The sequence below is a fragment of the Budorcas taxicolor genome, chromosome 11 (genome assembly GCF_023091745.1).
Source record: "Budorcas taxicolor isolate Tak-1 chromosome 11, Takin1.1, whole genome shotgun sequence".
Lineage (NCBI taxonomy): Eukaryota > Metazoa > Chordata > Mammalia > Artiodactyla > Bovidae > Budorcas > Budorcas taxicolor.
The window spans coordinates 108,768,142-108,790,713 of record NC_068920.1 but is presented as its reverse complement, the minus strand read 5'-3'; the positions used below and the strand labels follow the sequence as shown (position 1 = coordinate 108,790,713).

The 22,572-nt window shown below is 45.9% G+C and overlaps 1 protein-coding gene across 1 annotated transcript; it reads left to right on the top strand.

Annotated features, from left to right (window-relative positions):
• The first annotated feature begins 16,773 nt into the window (after positions 1 to 16,773).
• On the top strand, positions 16,774 to 20,158 carry VAMP8 (vesicle associated membrane protein 8). The gene is made up of 3 exons (XM_052649186.1): positions 16,774 to 17,022; positions 18,312 to 18,467; positions 19,723 to 20,158. Exons 1-3 carry the CDS (start codon positions 17,020 to 17,022, stop codon positions 19,864 to 19,866), a joined length of 303 nt encoding a protein of 100 aa, XP_052505146.1. The 5' UTR covers positions 16,774 to 17,019; the 3' UTR covers positions 19,867 to 20,158.
• Positions 20,159 to 22,572: the final 2,414 nt, after the last annotated feature.

Here is a 22,572-nt window from a genome sequence, read left to right as displayed (position 1 = left end):
GAAGTATGTTCTTAGGCTCTTTAGATAATTGTGGATATTCTTTGATACTACACCTAAACTTACAAGTGTGTTGTTTTTTTTAAAGTTAGTTAGATGTGGGGGCTTCCCAGTTGGCGCTAGTGGTAAAAAACCTGCCTGCCAAGGCAGGAGACATGAGAGACAAAGGCTCAATTCCTGGGTTGGGAAGATCCACTGGAGACGGGCATGACGACCCACTCCAGTATTCCTACCTGGACCCACTCCAGTATTCCTACCTGGAGAATCCCATGAACAGAGGATTCTGGCGGGCTAGAGTCCATGGAGTCGCAGAGTCAGACATGACTGAAGCGACTTAGCATTCGTGCAATCACATGTGGGATTGGAAAACATATAATGAACTTTCACTCTACTATATTAAAATCAAGCTTCCCTGGGTGTCTTAGACATTAAAAGAATCTGCCTGCAATTCAGGAGACCTGGGTTTGATCCCTGGATGGCCAAGGATCCCTGGAGGAGAAAATGGCAACCCACTTTACTATTCTTGCCTGGAAAATCCCATGGACAGAGGAGCCTGGTGGGCTATAGTCCATGGGGTCACAAAGAGTCGGACACGACTGAGCAACTAACACACACATTAAAATCATTGGTTTATCTTGCACAGGGAAAGGATGAGTGGGAGGACAGTTAGGGACTTTAGAATCAACATGTACACACTGCTATATTTAAAATGGATAACCAATAAAGACCTACTGTATAGCATAGGGAACTCTGCTCAATATTATGCGATGACCTAATTGGGAAAAGATTTTGAGAGAGAGTAGATGCATGTTTGGACTTTCCTGACAGCTCAGTTGGTAAAGAATCCACCTGCAATGCAGGAGACCTGGGTTGGATCCCTGGTTTGGGAAGATCCCCTGGAGAAGAGAAAGGCTACCCACTCCAGTATTCTGGCCTGGAGAAATCCATGGACTGTAAAGAGTCAGAAACAACTGAGTGACTGTCACTATCACTTTCACTTCACAGGTGCATGTATAACTGAATCACTTTGCTATATACCTGAAACTAATACAACACTTAATCAACTATACTCAAATATAAAATAGAAGGTTTAAGAAAATTGTTGGTATATCTTGCACTTGAATGGATCTTTTACTCCTGACAATTTTATAAAATCATACAGATGGTCATTTGGAAAATACTGACCATCTAAAAACTAAGCTGTGCAGCTCTTCTAAATGTAAAGTTTCTTAAGTGTTGGAAAGCTGCCAGGCACACAGTGGCAGATACAAGTTTTCTCAAATTTTAGTTTTCACCTCAAAGCTCAAATTTTTCCATTGGCAACAAATACCATCTATTGTTTTCCTTGAATGGACAGGTTCCTTTCATTTTTGATAAAGTATTTGCTAAATGCACCAGTTTGAATAATCATAGTTCTTCTGTCCAATGTCCTTTCAAGTAAAATGGTAGTTCAGTTTAAAAGAAAAAAGACAAAGATGCTTGATATCTTATTAGGATATTGCAATTTTGGCAATTCCCTGGTGATCCAGTGGGCAATTTCACTTTCATGACCTGGGTTCAGTCCCTGGCCTGGGAACTAAGATCCCACAAGCCCCACAGCATGGCCAAAAAATAAAAACAACAGTGAGATTCTAGAAATCCAAGGCTCTGAAAACAATAAATGCTGGTAAGGAAATGGAGCAACAGAAACTCTGCTTACATTGCTGGTAGGAATACAAAACAGTTGGAAGACAGGCAGTTTCTTACAAAACTCAACATACTCTTACCATATGATCCAGCAATTGTGCTCCTTGGTATTTACTCGAATGAGTTGAAAATTTATGCCCACGCAAAACCTGCACAGGAATGTACCTCAGCTTTATTTATAACTGTCAGAACTTGGAATAAACCAAAATTTCCTTCAGTAAGTAAATGGATAAAATAAACTAGCACATCCACATGATGGAATATTTAGTAATAAAATGAAATGAGCTATCAATCCACAAAGACATGGAGGAATCTTAAGTACATATTGCTAAGTGAAAGAAACCAATCTGAAATGGCTACATACCATGTGATAACCTGGAAAAGGCAAAACTTTGGAGATAGCAAAAAGATAGGTGTTTGCCAGAGGTTGTGGGGGAGGAAGGGAGAGATGAATAGATGTAGCACAGAGGATTTTTAGAGAAGTGAAACTGTTCTGTATGATACTCTAATGGTGTCATGATGAATTCATGTTGCTATATATTTATCAAGACCCGTAGAATGTATAATATAAAGAATGAACCCTAGGGACTTTTCTGGTAGTCCAGTGGCCAAGACTCCCAATGCAGGGGCTCTGGGTTTGATCTCTGGTCAGGGAACTAGAATCCATACACTGCAACTGCAATCCATACGCTCAATTCTGTTGAGCATCCATACAACGCATGCCCAACAGAGATCAAAGATCCAGTGTGCTGCAACTGAGACCCGGCAAAGCCAAATGAAAAATAAATTTAAAAGGTTTTTTTTAATAAAATTTAAAAAATAGTGACCCCTTGACTGCAAGGAGATCCAACCAGTCCATTCTGAAGGAGATCAGCCCTGGGATTTCTTTGGAGGGAATGATGATAAAGCTGAAACTCCAGTACTCTGGCCACCTCATGTGAAGAGTTGACTCATTGGAAAGGACTCTGATGCTGGGAGGGATTGGGGGCAGGAGGAGAAGGGGACAACCGAGGATGAGATGGCTGGATGGCATCACTGACTCGATGGATGTGAGTCTGAGTGAACTCTGGGAGTTGGTGATGGACAGGGAGGCCTGGCGTGCTGCGATTCATGGGGTCGCAAAGAGTTGGACATGACTGAGAGACTGAACTGAACTGAACTGAATGTAAACTATGAACTTTGTTATTAATATCATTATTAGTTCATCAGTTGTCACAAATATATCACACTAATACAAAATGTTAGTACAGGAGAAACAGGGAGAGCATGAAGGGTGTATGGAAACTACTACTCAAAGAAAATCTATTAGTTTGAAAACAGAGGTGAGTTGAGTTCACAGTTCAACTGCACAAGTGTTCTTTCTTAGAACAATTATGAGACTATTGTTGTATTTGGGTATACAGAAGTATTGTATTCATATTTTCCAGTTCTTCACAAAAAATAGTAAAATGATCTGTACACCAGTGACAGGAATTTAGAAAATTAATAACTTTATACTGCTTCACTAACAGCATTCTTTTTATAAAACTTTTTTTCCCCTTTTTCTTTAATTTTTTTTTTTTTTTGGCTGCATCTCCTGGCATGAGAAACTTCCCCAGGCAGGGATCAAACCTGCACCCCCTGTAGTGGAAGCACAGAGCCTTAACCACTGGACCGCCAGGGAAGCTCCAAGAGTGTTCTCACTTGACATTGGCATTTTTTAAATGTGGTGAGTGTGTGGCAGAGAGGAATGCAGTGACTACTACTGCAATTGGGTATCACGGTCTCTCTCCTGCTAAGTTGCCAACAGTTTTGCCCATTTTTCTTTGCATTATCAGTTCAAATGTTAACACAGTTTAAAAGGCAAATAACATCTCAGGATTATTATACTAAGTTTTGCCCCTAAAGATTTCAGGGGTTCACGGACCATGTGCTGAGAACCACCATCCTAAAGGAAAAAAATTGGCAGGGGTAGATGTGGTGGAGATTATTGTGCATAGATGTGTCTGGCAGGTGGATTCATCAAGTGTTCCTTCTGTTGAAGTCTGGCCCACTTCTAGGTCATCCTGATACAACACTTTGGAAGCCATAGATTTATTAATATTTAGGGGATGCATCTCTTAATCCACTGTCAAATCCCAGTCCAGGTGAATACATTGTGGATTGGGAAGTTTAGGCCAGATTTTCTAGGATCACTCAAAATTAGATGGCTCTGGACTTCCTTGGTGGTCCAGTCATTAAGAATCCACTTGCCAATTTAGGGGATATGGGTTCAATCCCTGGCCTGGGATGGTTCCACATGCTTCAGGCAACTGGGCCTCATTGTCACAGCTACTGATCCCGTGGGCTACAGCTACTAGAAACACTACTGGAGAGTAGCCCCTCCTCTCTGCAGCTGGAGGAAGTCAGAGAGCAGCAATGAAGACCCAGAGAAGCCAAAAATAAATATATAAAAATTAAAAAAATACTAGAATGCTCCATTTTTTTAAACTATTTTTATTTTATTTATCATCTGAGCCAGCTCAGATGGTAAAGAATCCGCCTGCAATGCAGGAGACTCTGGTTCGAGCCCTGGGTTGGGAAGATCTTCTGGAGAGGGGCATGGCAACCCACTCCAGTATTCTTGCCTGGAGAATCCCATGGACAGAGGAGCTTGGTGGGCTAGATAGTACATGGGATCGCAAAGAGTCAGATGTGACCGAGCGACTGACACTTTCACATTTTTATTTTGGCTGTGCTGCGTCTTCCTTGCAATACCTGCGCTTCTCTCCAGTTGTGTGCACAGGCTCTAGAGCACAAGGGTCAGTAGTTGTGTGTGCGGGCTTATTTACCCGAGGTATGTGGGATCTTAGTTCCCTGACCAGGGATTGAACTCATATCCTCTGCATTGGGAGGCAGATTAAAAACCACTGGACCATCTGTTTTGTTTATTTTTTAATTTTTGGTTGCACTGTGTGGCATCCAGGGTCTTAGTTCCCCAACCAGGAAAGTCTCTAGATGGTTCCATTACATTCAATGTTGATTATATGTTATGTGTGAAGAACTGGCTTCAGCAATACATGAACCGTGAACTCCCTGACTTTCAAGCTGGTTTTAGAAAAGGCAGACGAACCAGAGATCAAATTGCCAACATCCACTGGATCATGGAAAAAGCAAGAGAGTTCCAGAAAAATATCTATTTCTGCTTGATTGACTATGCCAAAGCCTTTGACTGTGTGGATCACAATCAACTGTGGAAAATTCTGAAAGAGATGGGAATACCAGACCACCTGACCTGCCTCTTAAGAAATCTGTATGCAGGTCAGGAAGCAACAGTTAGAACTGGACATGGCACAACAGACTGGTTCCAAATAGGAAAAGGAGTACGTCAAGGCTGTATATTGTCACCCTGCTTATTTAACTTCTATGCAGAGTACATCATGAGAAATGCTGGGCTGGAAGAAACACAAGCTGGAATCAAGATTGCCGGGAGAAATATCAATAACCTCAGATATGGAGATGACACCACCCTTATGGCAGAAAGTGAAGAGGAACTAAAAAGCCTCTTGATGAAAGTGAAAGAGGAGAGTGAAAAAGTTGGCTTAAACTCAACATTCAGAAAATGAAGATCATGGCATCTGGTCCCATCACTTCATGGGAAATAGACGGGTAAACAGTGGAAACAGTGTCAGACTATCTTTTAGGGCTTCAGAATCACTGCAGATGGTGACTGCAGCCATGAAATTAAAAGACCCTTACTCCTTGGAAGAAAAGTTATGACCAACCTAGATGGCGTATTCAAAAGCAGAGACTACTTTGCCGACTACGGTCCGTCTAGTCAAGGCTATGGTTTTTCCTGTGGTCATGTATGGATGTGAGAGTTGGACTGTGAAGAAGGCTGAGCGCCGAAGAATTGATGCTTTTGAACTGTGGTGCTGGAGAAGACTCTTGAGAGTCCATTGGACTGCAAGGAGATCCAACCAGTCCATTCTGAAGGAGATCAACTCTGGGATTTCTTTGGAAGGAATGATGCTAAAGCTGAGACTCCAGTACTTTGGCCACCTCATGAGAAGAGTTGACTCATTGGCAAAGACTCTGATGCTGGGAGGGATTGGGGGCAGGAGGAGAAGGGGACAACCGAGGATGAGATGGCTGGATGGCATCACGGACTCGATGGACGTGAGTCTGAGTGAACTCCGGGAGATGGTGATGAACAGGGAGGCCTGGCGTGCTGCGATTCATGGGGTCGCAAAGAGTCAGACACGACTGAGCGACTGAACTGAACTGTGAAGAACTGGAAAAGTTACAGAGGAGGAAACACATGATTCAGTTGTGGCCTCTGTCATAAAAGAGTGTAATAATAAAAGCATACAGAAATAATAAAATAATAATAGAATATAGGAAATAGAATATAAGAAAGTTTTAAATGAGGTTCAAATTGCTATAAGAGCACTGAGGAAGAAATGAATTATGACTGGAGAAATCAGAAAATTTTTTTTTGAAAGCGTGGGCCTTAAAGCATGAGTACAATTTTGAGAGGAGAGGGAAGTCAAAAACTCTGGGTGAACTGAGAGCATTCTCTATAGAGAAATGCAGTTAATAAACGAGATGTATTAACTCTCTACCTCTCCATCCCATGATCTTAACTTGTTTTTGTTCAAGCTGTTGATTTCTGGTTTACCCTTTCAGGACCAAACTTTGGAGACTCGTGGCATTTAGCATTCACTTATCCAAAAATACTCCAAAATTTGTGGTGGCTCAATGGTAAACAATCTGCCTGCAAGGCAGGAGATGCAAGTTTCATCCCTGGGTCGGGAAGACCCCTGGAGGAGAGTATGGCAACTGGAGAATCTCAGAGAGAGGAGCCTGGTGGGCTCCAATCCCTAGGGTCGCAAAAGAGCCGGACACTACTTAGCAACTAAATGACAAACAAAAGGAATTTCTTCGTGGTTCTTTCCTAATGAAAAATATTTCTGTCTGCACTGTAGAGAAAGAAGCCCCCTTTCAGATTTTTCAACTCAATACCCTAAACTTTTAGTGAGTGCCTACTAAGTACAGGATATATGTTATTTTCCACTAGGGGTACCAAGGTAAAGGCATAGCTCCTGCCTTCACAGAACTTAAGAGTCTTGGAAAAGTCAAATTGGGAGATTGGGATTGACACATACACACTACTATATATAAAATAGATAACTAATAAGAACCTACTGTATAGCACAGAAAACTCTACTCAATACTCTGTAATGACCTATTATATGGGGAAAGAATAAAGAATGGATATATGTATAACAGATTCACTTTGCTGTATGGCAGAAACAAACAACATTGTAAATCAACTATATTCCAATAAAAATAAAATTTTTTAAATGTGTATGCAGGGGACTTCTCTGGTGGTACAGTGGAGAAGATTCTGCCTGCTAATACAGGGGACACCGGTTCAATCCCTCGTCTGGGAAAATTCCAGGGTAACTAAAGCCCCTGGGACACAACTATTGAACCCGAGCGCTGCAAACTGCTGAAGCCCTTGTGCCTAGAGCCCCTGCTCCACAACAAGAGAGGCCATCGCAATGAGAAATGTGCACCACAACAAAGAGTAGCCCCCACTTGCCACAACTGGAAAAAGCCTGTGTGCAGCAACAAAGACCCAGCACAACCATAAATAAATACATAATTGTGTATGTATTTTTAAAAAAAAATCCACCTTCCAATGCAGGGGACTTAGGTTCAACCTCTGGTTGAGGAACTAAGATCTCACATGTTGCGGGGCAACAAATCCCTTGCTGCAACTACTGAACCCACAAGCCATAATGAGAGAGAAGCCCTTGATCTTCCAGGAAGATTCCATGAGCCAAAACTAAGACCGACCACAGCCAAATAAATATATTTTTTAATGTGTATGCAGTTTGAGGCTTCCCAGGTGGCGCTAGTGGTAAAGAACTGGCTGCCAGTGCAGGATAAGATACTTGGGTTTGATCCCTGGGTGGGGAAGATCCCCTGGAGGCAAGCATGGCAACCCACTCCAGTGCTCTTGCCTGGAGAATCCCATGGACAGAGGAGCCTGGCAGGCTCAGTCCATAGGGTCGCAAAGAGTCAGACATGACTAAAGTGACTTAGCACACATACATGCACATGCAGTTAATGGTAAAGCTTATTGTAGATTTTATAAAAGATACGGTGTGATGGTGATCAGAAGAGGAAGAAATTGAATTTCAGTAGGGAAATCTGGAAGACTTCATGGAAGCAATGATCAATGAAGCAGGATATTGTCTCAATGAGGCAAGTCCACTTGAGCAAAGATGTAAAAAGGGATGGTTTGTTTTGGGAAGGACAGGTAATTTAGTATGGCTAGGGGGCTGGAAGATGAGTCTCTTGAGAGATAATCTTCAAAAAGCAGGTTTAGAACAATCTTGGCATACCAAACTAAGGAGTTTAGGCTTTACCCTGGGGGTAGGGTGCTGCATTCTCAAATTGGTGTTTTAGGAAGATAAGGAGCAACCATAGAAAGAATGGATGGGAGAAGATAGTCAGTTTGGAGGTGGATCAGAGAAGAGATCATCCTGGCATTACCTAGGAAGCAGAAGCTGGTATGAAAAGGATGGTATATTTGAGAGACTAAGACTTAGTGGTGTCTCAGATATGGAGATGACACCATCCTTATGGCAAAAAGCGAAAAGGACCTAAAGAGCCTCTTGATAAAAGTGAAAGAGTGAAAAAGCTGGCTTAAATCTCAACATGCAAAAAACTAAGATTATGGCCCCTGGTCCCATCACTTCATGGCAAATAGATGAGGAAACAATGGAAACAGTGACAGACTTTATTTTCTTGGGCTCTAAAATCACTGCAGACAGTGACTGCAGCCATGAAATTAAAAGACTCTTGCTCCTTGGAAGAAAAGTTATGACCATCCTGGACAGCATATTAAAAAGCAGAGACATTACTTTGTCAACAAAGGTCTGTCTAGTCAAAGCTATGGTTTTTCCAGTAGTCATGTACAGATGTGAGAATTGGACCATAAGGAAAGCTGAGCACTGAAGAATAGATACTTTTGAACAGTCATGCTGAAGAAGACTCTTGAGACTGCAAGGAGATCACATCAGTCAATCCTAAAGGAAATCAGTCCTTAATATTCATTGGAAGGACTGATGCTGAAGTTGAAGCTCCAATACTTTGGCCACCTGAGGTGAATAACTGACTCATTAGAAAAGACACTGATGCTGGGAAAGATTGAAGACAGGAGGAGAAGGGGACAACAGAGGATGAGATGGTTGGATGGCATCACCAGCTCTATGGACATGAGTTTGAGTAAACTCCGAGAATTGGTAATGAACAGGGAAACGGGCATGCTGCAGTCTATGGGGTTACAAAGAATTGGACATAACTGAGCGACTGAACTGAACTGAACTGATTGATTGTGTGTATAGGATGGCTTAGGGGTTCCTAACTTGGGACAGTGGTATAATGGGAGTACTATTCCGGAGGAGGAACATGGGAAAAAGATAAAGGGTTTGGTTTGGCTGTCAGATGTGTCTGTGGACTGTCCAGGACATTGGAGAGGCAGCAGTGGCAATTAGAGAGAGGTATGGCATTTGGAGGGGGACGGTCCTTCTCAGGTAGCTCAGGGCTTCCCAGGTGGGTGCTAGTGGTAAAGAACTTGCCTGCCAATGCATGAGACTAGAAGAGATGAGGGTTCGATTCCTAGGTCGGGAAAATTCCCTGTAGCAGGGCATGGCAACCCACTCCAGTATTCTTGCCTGGAGAATCCCAGGGAGAGAGGAACCTGGTGAGCTACAGTCCATAGGGTTTCAAAGAGTCAGACACGACTGAAGCGACTTAGCATGCACGCACTCACAGATTTGGGGATTGTCCTTAAATGGCTGTTGAAACTGTAAAGACACTGAGTACACTTCCCTAGCAAGAGCAAGGTTTCTAAACCTTGGCAGTATTGACATTTGGTCTGTATATTCTTTGTCTTTGGGGTGGGGGTCGTGGGCTATCCATGACATTGTAGGAAGTTAAGCATCCTTGGCTTCTACCCACTAGATGCCAGTAGCACCACTACCCCCATCAGTTGTGTCAACCAAAAATGTGTCTAGACATTGTCACATTCCCTGGAGGGCAAGATCAACCCCAGAGAGAACTATTGCTCTACGAGAGAGGAGTCAGAAAATAGCCAAGGGCAGAACCTTCCAGTTCTAAGCGCAAGGTCAGAAAGAAAGAAAGCACCTTGGGAGAGATGGGGGTGACTCGTTGTGTAACAGTCTATAAAGAGGGAGACAAAAGAGGCCTTGGCAGCGGTGAGAGGTTTATGATCTTTCAGGAGCAATTCCAGTTGAGCCTCCTGAATGTGCTTCCTCGTTCTCTAGCCTTTCCCCTGAAAGGTACAGGAGTCAACTGCCCACTAGGGCCATAAATCAGACTGGAGTATATGCCAGTGTACAGCAAAGCTTGCCTGATTGCTTTGCAGACTGTTTATATTCCTCTTCCCTTCTGTCATTCCATTTGTTCTACTAGTCTCCTTTTTCATTTGTAATATGCTTTAGCAGAAATATAGACATATATACCCATACTATTTAATCCTAACAATAATCCTGCAAAACAGCTTTCATTCTTGTTCCCATTTTGCAGATGAAGAAACCAAAGCTCCCAGAGGGAAGTGATTTGCCTAAGACTCCACAACAATCGGCTTCCTAGGTGGCTCTAGTGGTAAAGAACCTGCCTGCCAGTGCAATAGACATAACAGATTCTGGTTCGATCCCGGGGTCAGGAAGATTCCCTGGAGAAGGAAATGGCAACCCACTCTAGTATTCTTGCCTGGAGAATTCCATGGACAGAGGAGCCTGATGGGCTACAGTTACAAAGTCGGGGTTGCAAAATCAGACACGGCTGAATCGACTGAGCACACAAGGATGCATGCCACAGCCAGGCAGCAGGGGAACTGATGCCCAAATCCAATCACACAGGGACTGAGAAGACTCTTCAGCATACTCCAATTGCTTCTTTGGCTGCAGCTCCTATCACATAGCGTCTTTTCCTTACAAAGTGACTGACACTCCCCTCCTCCTGGAACAGAGCCTTCCTTGACTAAAGGAATCAGTGACTTCTGTTCTCTTGTTCCCTGCCCACAGCACTATTTCTGCTCATTGAGTACCATTCAGTACCTTCTGAATGTCTTACCTTGTGAGGGTGGTAGCCAGATCCTCTTCCTTTTTTTTGGCCACACTAGCTTGTGGTATCTCAATTCCCCAACCAGGGATTAAACCCAGACCACAGTAATGAAAACCCAGAATCCTAACTACTAAGCCATTTGGGTCCCCGTTACTGTGCAGGCTTTGCTCTAGCTGTGGCTCATGGGGGTGACTCTGTCTCAGTGGGCAGGCTTCTCATCGCTGTGGCTTCTCTTGATGCAGAGCATGTGCTCTAGGACTTAAGAACTTCCATAGTTGTGGCGCCCAGGCTCTAGAGCCCAGGCTCAGTAGTTGTGGCTCATGGGGCTTAGTTGCCCCAAGACCTGTGGAATCTTCCCAGGCCAGAGATTGAACCCATATCTCTGGCATTAGCAGGCGGATTCTTTGCCAGTGAGCCACCAGGGAAGCCCCCAGATAGTTTTCTGATAAAGGATCACAATGCAGTGTTTGTACAGGTGAGGCTAGGCCTGCAGCAGTTCTGTAAGGTGAAGATGAGGACACAGTTCTGTAAGGTGAAGATGACGACGAACGGGTTACAGGCCCAACCATAGGTGCTGCTGAATCTCCCTGACAGTTGCTAGATCTAGGCTAAGGGTCAGCTCTCTCAGGGACATCAATGTATGTCCAAGGTTTGGGGTGGCATACCAGACCCGATAGCTCAACCGTTGTAACTCTCCTTACAACAAGGAACATCCAGGGAATTCCCATCCAGGGAATCCTCTTCCATTTCTTCCTGTTCCCCTCAAACATCCTACTCTGGTCTTTGTTTCTTGGCATCTCTCATGTTCCCTTACCCACCAATTCACTTAGCTTCTAGAATTCTGAGTAATCACAAAAGCCACCATTTACTGACAATTTTTTAAGTACCAGGCACAGAATGGAGCTTAGAGATGTTACATAAATCTGTCCAATGTCACAAAAATGTTAAAGTATAGATCAGTGTGTCTGTAGAAATATAATTTGAGCCACATTGGTAATTAAACATTTTCTATTAGCCAAATTAAAAGAGAAAAGAAACAGGTGAAATTAATTTTACCAATATTTTTTTAAGTTAACTCAATATATCCTAAGTGACTATTAACATATAAATGGATAAGGAAGATGTGGTATGGACGATAGCCCGCCAGGCTCCTCTGTCCCTGGGACTCTCCAGGCAAGAATACTGGAGTGGGTTGTCATTTCCCTCTCCAAGGGATCTTCCCAACCCAGGGATCAAACCTGGGTCTCCTGCATTGCAGGCAGACACTTTATGCTCTGAGCCACCAGGGAAGCCATGTATATATATACACACACAATGGAATATTACTCAACCATGAAAGAGAATGGAATTTTTCCTTTTAAAACAACATGAATGGACCTCAAGGGTATTCTGCTTAGTGAAATAAGTCAGATAGAGAAAGACAAATACTGTATGATATCATTTATATGTGGAATCTAAAAAATATTAATACAAAAAACTACTGAATTTAACAAGCAGATTCATAGATATAGAGAACAAACTAGTAGTTAGCAGTGGGGAGAGAGAGGGGAGAGGAGATTAAGAGGTACAAGCTACTATGTACAAAATAAGCTAAAAGGATATATCACACAACATAGGGCATACAGCCAACATTTTATAGTAACTATGAAAGTGAAAGTGAAGTCGTGTCCGACTCTTTGCAACCCCATGGACTGTAGCCTACCAGGCTCCTCCATCCATGGAATTCTCCAGGCAAGAGTACTGGAGTGGGTTGCCATTTCCTTCTCCAGGAGATCTTCCCAAGCCAGGGATCAAACCCGGGTCTCCCGCATTGCAGGCAGACACTTTACCATCTGAGCCACCAGGGAAGACTCTATAATAACTATAAATAGAGTATAACCTTTAAAAATTGTGAATCATTATATTGTATACCTGTAACAGTGATCAATACAAAGAAATAGAGGAAAGCAACAGAATAGGAAAGACTAGAGATCTCTTCAAGAAAATCAGAGATACTAAGGGAATATTTCATGCAACGATGGGCTCGATAAAGGACAGAAATGGTATGGACCTAACAGAAGCAGAAGATATTAAGAAGAGGTGGCAAGAATACACAGAAGAACTGTACAAAAAAGACCTTCACGACCCGGATAATCACGATGGTGTGATCACTCACCTAGAGCCAGACATCCTGGAATGTGAAGTCAAGTGGGCCTTAGAAAGCATCACTACGAACAAAGCTAGTGGAGGTGATGGAATTCCAGTTGAGCTATTTCAAATCCTGAGAGATGATGCTGTGGAAGCACTGCACTCAATATGCCAGCAAATTTGGAAAACTCAGCAGTGGCTACAGGACTGGAAACGGTAAGTTTTCACTCCAATCCCAAAGAAAGGCAATGCCAAAGAATGCTCAAACTACCTCACAATCTCACATGCTAGTTGGAGAAGGCAATGGCACCCCACTCCAATACTCTTGCCTGGAAAATCCCATGGATGGAGGAGCCTGGAAGGCTGCAGTCCATGGGGTCGCTGAGGGTCGGACATGACTGAGAGACTTCACTTTCACTTTTCACTTTCATGCATTGGAGAAGGAAATGGCAACCCACTCCAGTGTTCTTGCCTGGAGAATCCCAGGGACGGGGGAGCCTGGTGGGCTACCGTCTATGGGGTCACACAGAGTTGGACACAACTGAAGTGACTTAGCAGCAGTAGCAAACGCTAGTAAAGTAATGCTCAAAATTCTCCAAGCCAGGCTTCAGCAATACGTGAAACGTGAACTGTGAACTTCCAGATGTTTAAGCTGGCTTTAGAAAAGGCAGACGAACCAGAGATCAAATTGCCAACATCTGCTGGATCATCAAACAAGCAAGAGAGTTCCAGAAAAACATCTATTTCTGCTTGATTGACTATGCCAAAGCCTTTGACTGTGTGGATCACAATCAACTGTGGAAAATTCTGAAAGAAATAGGAATACCAGACCACTTGACCTGCCTCTTGAGAAACCTCTATGCAGGTCAGGAAGCAACAGTTAGAACTGGACATGGAACAACAGACTGGTTCCAAATAGGAAAAGGAATATGTCAAGGCTGTATATTGTCACCCTGCTTATTTAACTTCTATGCAGAGTACATCATGAGAAACGCTGGACTGGAAGAAACACAAGCTGGAATCAAGATTGCCGGGAGAAATATCAATAACCTCAGATATGCAGATGACACCACCCTTATGGCAGAAAGTGAAGAGGAACTAAAGAGCCTCTTAATGAAAGTGAAAGAGCAGAGTGAAAAAGTTGGCTTAAAGCTCAACATTCAGAAAATTAAGATCATGGCATCTGGTCCCATCACTTCATGGGAAATAGATGGGGAAACAGTGGAAACAGTGTCAGACTTTATTTTGGGGGGCTCCAAAATCACTGCAGATGGTGACTGCAGCATGAAATTAAAAGATGCTTACTCCTTGGAAGAAAAGTTATGACCAACCTAGATGGCATATTCAAAAGCAGAGACATTACTTTGCCAACATAGTTCCATCTAGTCAAGGCTATGGTTTTTCCAGTAGTCATGTATGGATGTGAGAGTTGGACTGTGAAGAAAGCTGAGCGCCAAAGAATTGATGCTTTTGAACTGTGGTGTTGGAGAAGACTCTTGTGAGTCCCTTGGACTGCAATCCAACCAGTCCATTCGGAAGGAGATCAGTCCTGGGTGTTCTTTGGAAGGAATGATGCTAAAGCTGAAACTCCAATACTTTGGCTACCTCATGCAAAGAGTTGACTCATTGGCAAAGACTCTGATGCTGGGAGGGATTGGGGGCAGGAGGAGAAGGGGACAACAGAGGATGAGATGGCTGGATGACATCACCCACTCGATGGACGCGTGAGTTTGAGTGAACTCTGGGAGTTGATGATGGACAGGGAGGCCTGGCGTGCTGCAATTCATGGGGTCACAAAGAGTCAGACACGACTGAGCGACTGAACTGAACAGATAATATTTACATCAACTATAATTCAATAAAAAATAAAGCACTTGGCACTTCCCTGGTCATCCATTGGTTAGGAATCTGAGCTTTCACTTCAGGAGGTATGGGTTTGATCCCTGATTGAGGAACTAAGATCCGGCATGTCATACAGCATGGCCAAAAGTATAAATAAATAAAGCAAGTTACAAATTTTTAAAAAAAGAAGAAAAAAGAAAAAGATCCAAAACATTATTTCAATTTTATATATTGATGAATATATAAAATTACTAAAGTGATATTTACAGTCTCTCTCTCATAATAAGTCTTTTAAATCTGGTGTGTTTTACATCTCACCTCAGTCAGACGAGCCACATTTCACATGTTCAACAGCTACTTGTGGTCAGTGGCTACTGTACTGGACAATGATAGTATATATCAATAGGGACTTCTCTGGTGGTCCATTGGTTAGGACTTCTAGTTTCCAATTCAGGGGATGCAGTTGTGATCCCGGGTTCAAAACCTAAGATCCCACATGCCGAGGGTAACTCCTGAGCCCACACACTCTAGATCCCATGCACCGCAACAAGAGAAGCCTGAGCACTGCAATGCAGAAGTCCCCGCATCCCACAACGAGAGAAAGCCCACTCGCCCCAAGGAAAATCCAGTGTAGCCCAAAAATTTAATAATAATTTTAAAAAGAAAGAAAGGATTCTTCCCTTTCTTTGACCCACCTCTGCTTCACTTCATTGTTGCCTTTTTAAGAATGATGAGGAGTGGGGTACCACGTTCTCTGTGAAAGCAGGCTGATACTATCCATCAAAATTCAGATGTGTGCATGCTAAGTCACTTCGGTTGTGTGTGACTCTTTGCAGATTGTGGACTGTAGCCCATCAGGCTCCTCTGACCATGGGATTCTCCAGGCAAGAATACTAGAGTGGGTTGCCATGCCCTCCTCCAGGGTATATTCTGACCCAGCGATGGAACCTGCATCTCTTTATGTCTCCTGCACTGGCAGATGGGTCCCTTACCACTAGCACCACCTGGGAAGCTATAATAAAGGGTCTTCAAATGCTACGGAGGTCCAAAATTTATTAAGGTCTTTAAAAAAAAGTTTGTCCAAAAAAAAGAGAAAGCATTTGTCAAGAGAAGCTGCCACTTCCCTCTTGGAACTTTTACTTCTGGGATGGGACAGGAATGTTTGTTTCCTTCTGAACGGGTCTGTTATTGTTTTTCTGTCTTGATAAACACGATCCGGGAAGGGTGGATTTTCTCTGGCCTGCAGCCAGGTCAGTGGAAAAATCCTTTGCCCTGGGCCCCCTCTCTGGTCCATAGGGCAGTCATCTGCTCATTTCTGTTGGGGTTCCCTAACCCTCGAGGTGGCCCCTGAAGGGACGTGCAGGACGGTTGAACTCTAGAATAGGAGAGTTGGTGACCCAGCATTTCCTGATTTGAGCAGTGGGCAGCCCTTTGTTCCAGGCTGTGCTAGGTACATGGTGTAAGCTTTTCTTTTACTCCATACCACCACCCTCTGAGGTCAGGATCAGCACCTGCAAAGAACAGAGATGTGAAGAGGTTCACTCAGGGTCTGCAGCTTCTGACACCAGAGCCCAGGATCACAGCATTTCAGACTTTGGGGGTTTCAATGCTTTCTGCACTAAAAAACTTGGGAACAAGGGTTGTCCAATAAGAAATGTTCATACCTGCATTCTGTTTCCACGTGAATAAGATCTGACAGAGTGCTTAGGGTTGATTTCATTCCTTTAACAATTGGGGATCAGATACTGAGGACATTAAAAAAAGTTTTTTTTTTTAAAGTGAGAGACTACTCTAGCCCTGCAGTGGTTGACTCTTCGCTTTCACTGCAGGGGACGCAGTTCCAGCCCTGTTGGGAAACTAAGGGCCTGTATGCTGCGAGTGCGGCCAAAAAAATAATAATAATAATGATAAAAAAATTTTAAAAAGGAGACGGCTGCCCTTTCTACATCCGGAAACCTAGGAGGGCTGCCTGATCTTTTCTTGTTCCTAAGTTAGGAGAAATGTGGTGCCCGGGAACCCTGTCGCTTTAAGCCTAAGCCCCGGCTCCGGAGGAGACTGGGAGGGCGGCGCAGGGTGCCTGCCTACCTGGAGAACCTGAGCGAGGTGTGGCCGGAGCCGCTGGGATGCGAGGTGGACGGGGGCGGGCTGAAAGTTGGACAAGCAGGAAGTGAACCGACCGCCGCCTGGGAGGAAACCGAGTAGTCAACGAGTTCAGCTGCCGGCAGGCCCGAGCCGCTTGGAAACATGGTGAGAGAGCTGGAAACGAAGAAGGGGTCGGGGATTACCCAAGGAAAGTTGGTTGGCAAAGTCGAAGGGCTGGGCCAGCGGCTGCCAGAGAGGTCTCTTCTTTGACAGCTTGGAGGCAAATAGGTCTGAGCTGCCTGCGTGGGGTGTTCCTGCTCTTTCTCTGCTCCCTCCCTCTCCTGACCCCTGAGCTGATCTGGAGTGGGCTTCGGTGCTTCGGGTGGCTGGAACCTAATTCATCTCCTCCTCGAGCCGCTGCCGGTCTGCGGGTTTTGTGACATTCCTGGGCTGTGCCTGTGCGGTTCTGAAGGCAGAGCCCAGCCTGTCGGCTGGAATCCCCCTCTGCTTCTCACTTTATCCCTGTACAGAAACCCAAAGAATTTGTCTCTCTACTGAGTCCAAGTAATCTGCCACCCCAGGGGAAGAGAGCTGAGGGTTTGTAAAAGACTCAGAAATTGGTTCTCTGTGATTATCTATCAATAGTTTCGACCCCCACTCCTGATCTGTTTTTGGAATTCGAGTGGGTCAGGGAGGGAGGAGCCTAACAGTGTTTTCCCCTCCCTGTTCAAAAACCTTATCATGAAGCCTGGGGACGAGGCTATAGCCTGGGAGGACTTGCCCTCCATTTCCCCCAACGCCAAGGCTGTCTGTTTTCTTTTTATACTTGCCTGAGCAGGCCATGGCCTGGTGCTTGCGCGTGGTGCTAAGTGGTGGTGCTAAGTGGTGGGGAAAGCAGAAGTTTGTGGCCCAACTGTTCTCTCTCCTGGGGCCTTGTGAGGGACTTGGAGCCTGGTTGCCACAGCCAGGCTGCCTGGAAGGCCAGAGCAGCTCTCCAGCCACTGTCTGAGAGGGAGGGTGGCCTTGGTGAGGGTGGTCTGCACCCAGCACAGGCATTTTTAATGAGGACCCCTGGGACCTGGGAATTTCGTACATAGTGGTGGAGCTGTGCATTGGGAGGTACTGGCTCAGCTGTCTCCTCTGACCCTCTCTGAGGAACAAGGAAGCAGTGGAGAGGGGTTTGATGTTACTTCTTGTTTTGTGAAGGGCCCTGAGAATCCACAAAGAAGTTGGGTCCTGTCTGTCTTCTACCATGGACGGCTCTCACCATCTGGGGCTTATAAAGGCATTTGGTTTTGATTATGCGGTTCTACAGAAAAACATTTTCTTTGCAAACAGTTCAAGCATTGCAAAAAGCTAAAGTCCACCTCAGGCCTCCCCCTCCTCTGGCCTCTGAGGCTGGGTCTCAGTCCCTCCAGCTCTTGGCCTAATTAATCTGTTGTGTGGCTGTCCAGGAGGCCAGTGGCGGTGGAGGAGATGACCGTGTGCGGAACCTCAGGGATGAAGTGGAAGGGGTCAAGAATATCATGACCCAGAATGTGGAGCGGATCCTGGCCCGGGGAGAGAACTTGGACCACCTTCGCAACAAGACAGAGGATCTGGAAGCCACAGTGAGATGACAGGGAGCCCCTCACCCTACCCCCTGGGGAGCCCCCCCACCCCCCACTCACTCCCAGGGGATGAGAGGAAGAGGGGGAAGGAAGATTACTGGGGGCGTGGTGATCATGGTGGCAGAGTGAAGGAGGGAAGTCTGTCTTCATGTGTGCTGGGAATTGACGTGAGCTGAGTCCCACTTCTGATTCTGCTGTACTCCACTGATTGGAATTGGGTTTAAGGACAGATTTGGGAGTGAGGGGGTGGATCCATGGAGGCATTTTCTGAGACAGACGGCTCAGTCAGCCTGTGCTTTCTCAAGTTTCTCTCCTATGAAACTGACTTTCCCTTTGAAGGCTGCCCTTGACTCTCATTTGGATCTGGCCATCCCAGGGCAAAAATATTGGCCCCAGAACATCCTCTTAGGGCCGCTGGCCTTCCCCAAGGTTTTTAGACAGGCGGTGAAAAACTGTTAGAGTCTTGCTGAGCCAGCTTTAAAAAGAAGCTGGGAAGAGCAGTAAAAGTCTTTGCTCCCAGACTCTTCTGCTAGCTGAAGGCTAGAATAATATCTCCCACACATCTAGCTAGATATTCTGTCTCTCCAGCTAGAGGCCAAAGCCAGCTGCTCAGGGAAGGAGTGACTCTAAAGTTCAGCAGAGGTCTGGAGCCTAAGATTCCATGTCCCACAGGGAGAGACTGGCATGGCTTTTGGAGTCCTGCGTGTAATCTTGAGTGTTGCTCGTTTAACTTCTGGAGACTTAGTGTTTCTGTCCTCAGCCCAATCTGGGGAGCAGGGCCCAAGGAGACAATTTTTGCAGCTCATGCTGGGAGAAGGAAGGACACTTGCCCTCAACTCCAGCCCCTGTACTGCCCTGACCCTCTCCTCTGGCTTCGGCAGTCCTCATGGGGTCAGAAGCCATAGAACCAGGAAGATATGTGCCGCCTGGAGCCTGCGCCCCCTCAGCCCGATTGTCTGCCCTCCTAAGGGCAGGTTGTGCTGCCCTTGTCACAAGCCTGGGTGGAAGCATGTTTTAAAAGCCCAATGTGGAGGGCAGGGCAAGGCAGGGGTGAGAAAAGAAGGGGGAGGGCAGGGGGACCAGAGGGAGCCCCACGAATTCTAAATTTGAACTTGGCCCACCAGATGGTTCTGAAGGTACATTTGTCAAGATAGGAGGACATAAGCTGTCTTACTTAGCAATCTGTTACCTCCACTTAGCACTTCAATATTTAGATGGATGGCATGTGGGTCTCTGTCTGCCTTATCCCCAACAGTCAGAGCACTTCAAGACGACGTCACAGAAGGTGGCTCGGAAGTTCTGGTGGAAGAACGTGAAGATGATTGTCCTCATCTGTGTGATTGTTTTTATCATCGTCCTCTTCATCGTGCTTTTTGCCACCGGCGCCATCCCAACTTAGGGAACCCCTCCCTCCCTGCCCTCCTCCTCAGCCGCCACCTTCCGTGGTGCATGCCAAGGGGGGCCCTCTCTCCTGTCCTTCTTCATGTGGAATGCTGCTCGGTCCTGCCGCCCTGCACTCTGAAGCCCCCTGTCTACCCCAGGGAACACCTTGGTCTCCAGAAAGAGAGAGCTGGACTGTGGCTGCATTTCAGGGGTCCTCAGAGTTGGTTGGAGAGACCCAGAGGACTTGGAACATGGCTGGAAAACTGATGGAACTGAGGGTGGCCAGTGGGCAATAAAGACCGTTTGGTATCCCTACGTGTGTGAGGTCCTTTCTCCCTTTCCACTGTGCCTTTGGCCCTTCTATTTTGTTTCTTCCCAGGACACTCTCTGGCAGAACTCTCCCATTGGAGGCCCAAGCTGTTGGAGGGGTAGAGAGCATAGGATTGGAGAAGAAAGATGGAAACTGTTTGTTTTTTATCGCCCCTCGTTCCATCATGGGTCTCAAGAGCAGGAATTTTCTGGAACTCTTGGAGTATGGAAAATTCAAAGCCTTCCCAGCATTTTAGGGTGGTATATAAGACTAAGTGTCCTCTCTGGGTCTTGCCATTGTCTTTCATTCTTTTTCTTTTTTTGAAAATTTTTGGCTGTGCTGGGTCTTCATTGCTGAGTGGGCTTTTCTCTAGTTGTGGCAAGCAAGGGCTATGCTATAGTTGCAGTGTGCGAGTTTCTCATTCCAGTGGCTTCTCTTGTTGAGGGGTATGGGCTCTAGGGCCTTTGGGCTTCAGTAGTTGCGGCTCCTGGGCACTAGAGCACAGGCTCGATAGTTGTGACACACAAGCTAAGTTGTTCTGTGACATGTGGGATCTTCCTGGCTCAGGGATTGAGCCCGTGTCTCCAGCATTGGCAGGTGGATTCTTTACCACCAAGCCACCAGGCAAGCCCCTTGCCATTTTTTTAAATTACTTTTTGCAGGAAATGTTAGCTGAGACATGCAGTGTTCCTAGGCAGACTATTTAGAAATCTAAATCCTCCCCTCCTCCCACCCCACCATCATTGGCATTTCTCTTCCATGGCCCTGCTGTAGTCTGGAAGGGAGGGGTGGGGGAGGGTGGAGGAACTAAATTGCTCTTCCTTCTGTGGTTCTGCAAGTTCTATTTGTCTTTTGTCTGCCACTGTCCTTCTGGAACTTAGCAGAGCCTCTGGGTCTTAGCAGTCCTGAGGGGGTGAGCATCTCTCACCGTGTCGCGTGGCTGGACAGAGTCAGTGTCACAGGACAGGGCCTGTGGCTTTCCTTCCCCTCCTGGACAATGGACCTCTCTGTCTTTGGGCCTCCCTCCTCCCCACCAGGTCCCACCATCACTGTTACTCTTTCCAGTGCCCAGTGCATCTTGGTTTGGGGGGAGGGTTCTTGTCATCTCTCTGCCCTGTTTGGGGGAAGAAGTCTGGAAGGGGCGGGGTTGGGAGACAGGATTGGGGACTAGTACTGGCCAATCCAGTTCTAGAAGCATACTCTGAAAACTAGGAAGGGAGGAAAGCACCGAAGAGCCCTTGGGGGGTCACTCTTGGTCACCATCATGTCCATCCTCTCCCTGCTCGGTCCACTCCTAGACTCAAAGTCCAAGCAACTGGAGTGAGTGGGACCTAGACCTTCCAGGGTGAGGGTGGGGTCTGTGCTCACAGGGGCCTCAACCTGGGAGAGGGAAGTCAACACCCTCTTCCTCAAGAGGGGCCACATTTGAGATGTTGGGTTGGTACGAGACCGGGTAGAGAACTGGTTGGTGTTGGCTTCTGTGCAGCAGTGAAAGGAGAGGGTGAAGATGGACAGATTCAGCTCAGGAAGGCTCTGGACAGACAGACACGCCAGCCTCCCTCATATTCCAACTGAGGAAGCTGGTCCTATCAGGGCAGGGCTGCCATGGCCCATGCGGTGAAGAGGAAATAAAGAAAAAGCTGGGGCTAGCACCTTCCCCACTGGAGTCTGTCTTATTGAGGTGAAATTCACAAAACATACAATCAACCCTTTTCAAATGTACAATCTGAGCTTGCCTGGTGGTTCAGACGGTAAAGAATTTGCCTGCAATGCAGGAAACCTGGGTTTGATCGGTGGTCAGGAAGATCCCCTGGAGAAAGGAATAGCTAACCACTCTGGTATTCTGGCTTGGAGAATCCCATAGACAAAGGAGCTTGGTGAGCTACAGTCCATGGGGTCGCAAAGAATCAGACACAGACTGTGTAACTATCACACACACAAATGTACAATCCAGTGTCAGGCAGTGCATTCATGATATTTATTGTGAATAAACTTTATTCAGTTTCAGAACTTTGGAGGGGTGGGGGTCGGTTTTTGGTTATGGGTGAGTTGCAGCGACACTGGCCAGGCTCTTCACTGCGTCTCCAGTCCCCTAACGCAGCGCGGGACAATGGTGCTCCGTCGAGCGCCTGCCTGTTGAATGAACAAATGATGCCTGTCCAGATGAACTCCAGGTGAACTCGTCTACCTGATTTGGATGCAGTTCCAGAGAGGATCCGTTGAGCCCGCGTTCGCGAGCCCACTCCACTGCGACTGTTTCATACACAGGACTCCTGAGGTGTAGATCTGGCACCAAGCTGATTAGGTGGAGACCCCACTTCACGAGGCTGGGGAATCCTCCCGAGCCGGGCGCCGCCAGCACCGCGAGAGGCGCTGTGCCCGGATCCCGGGAGCCATCGCCGGCAGCTTTCG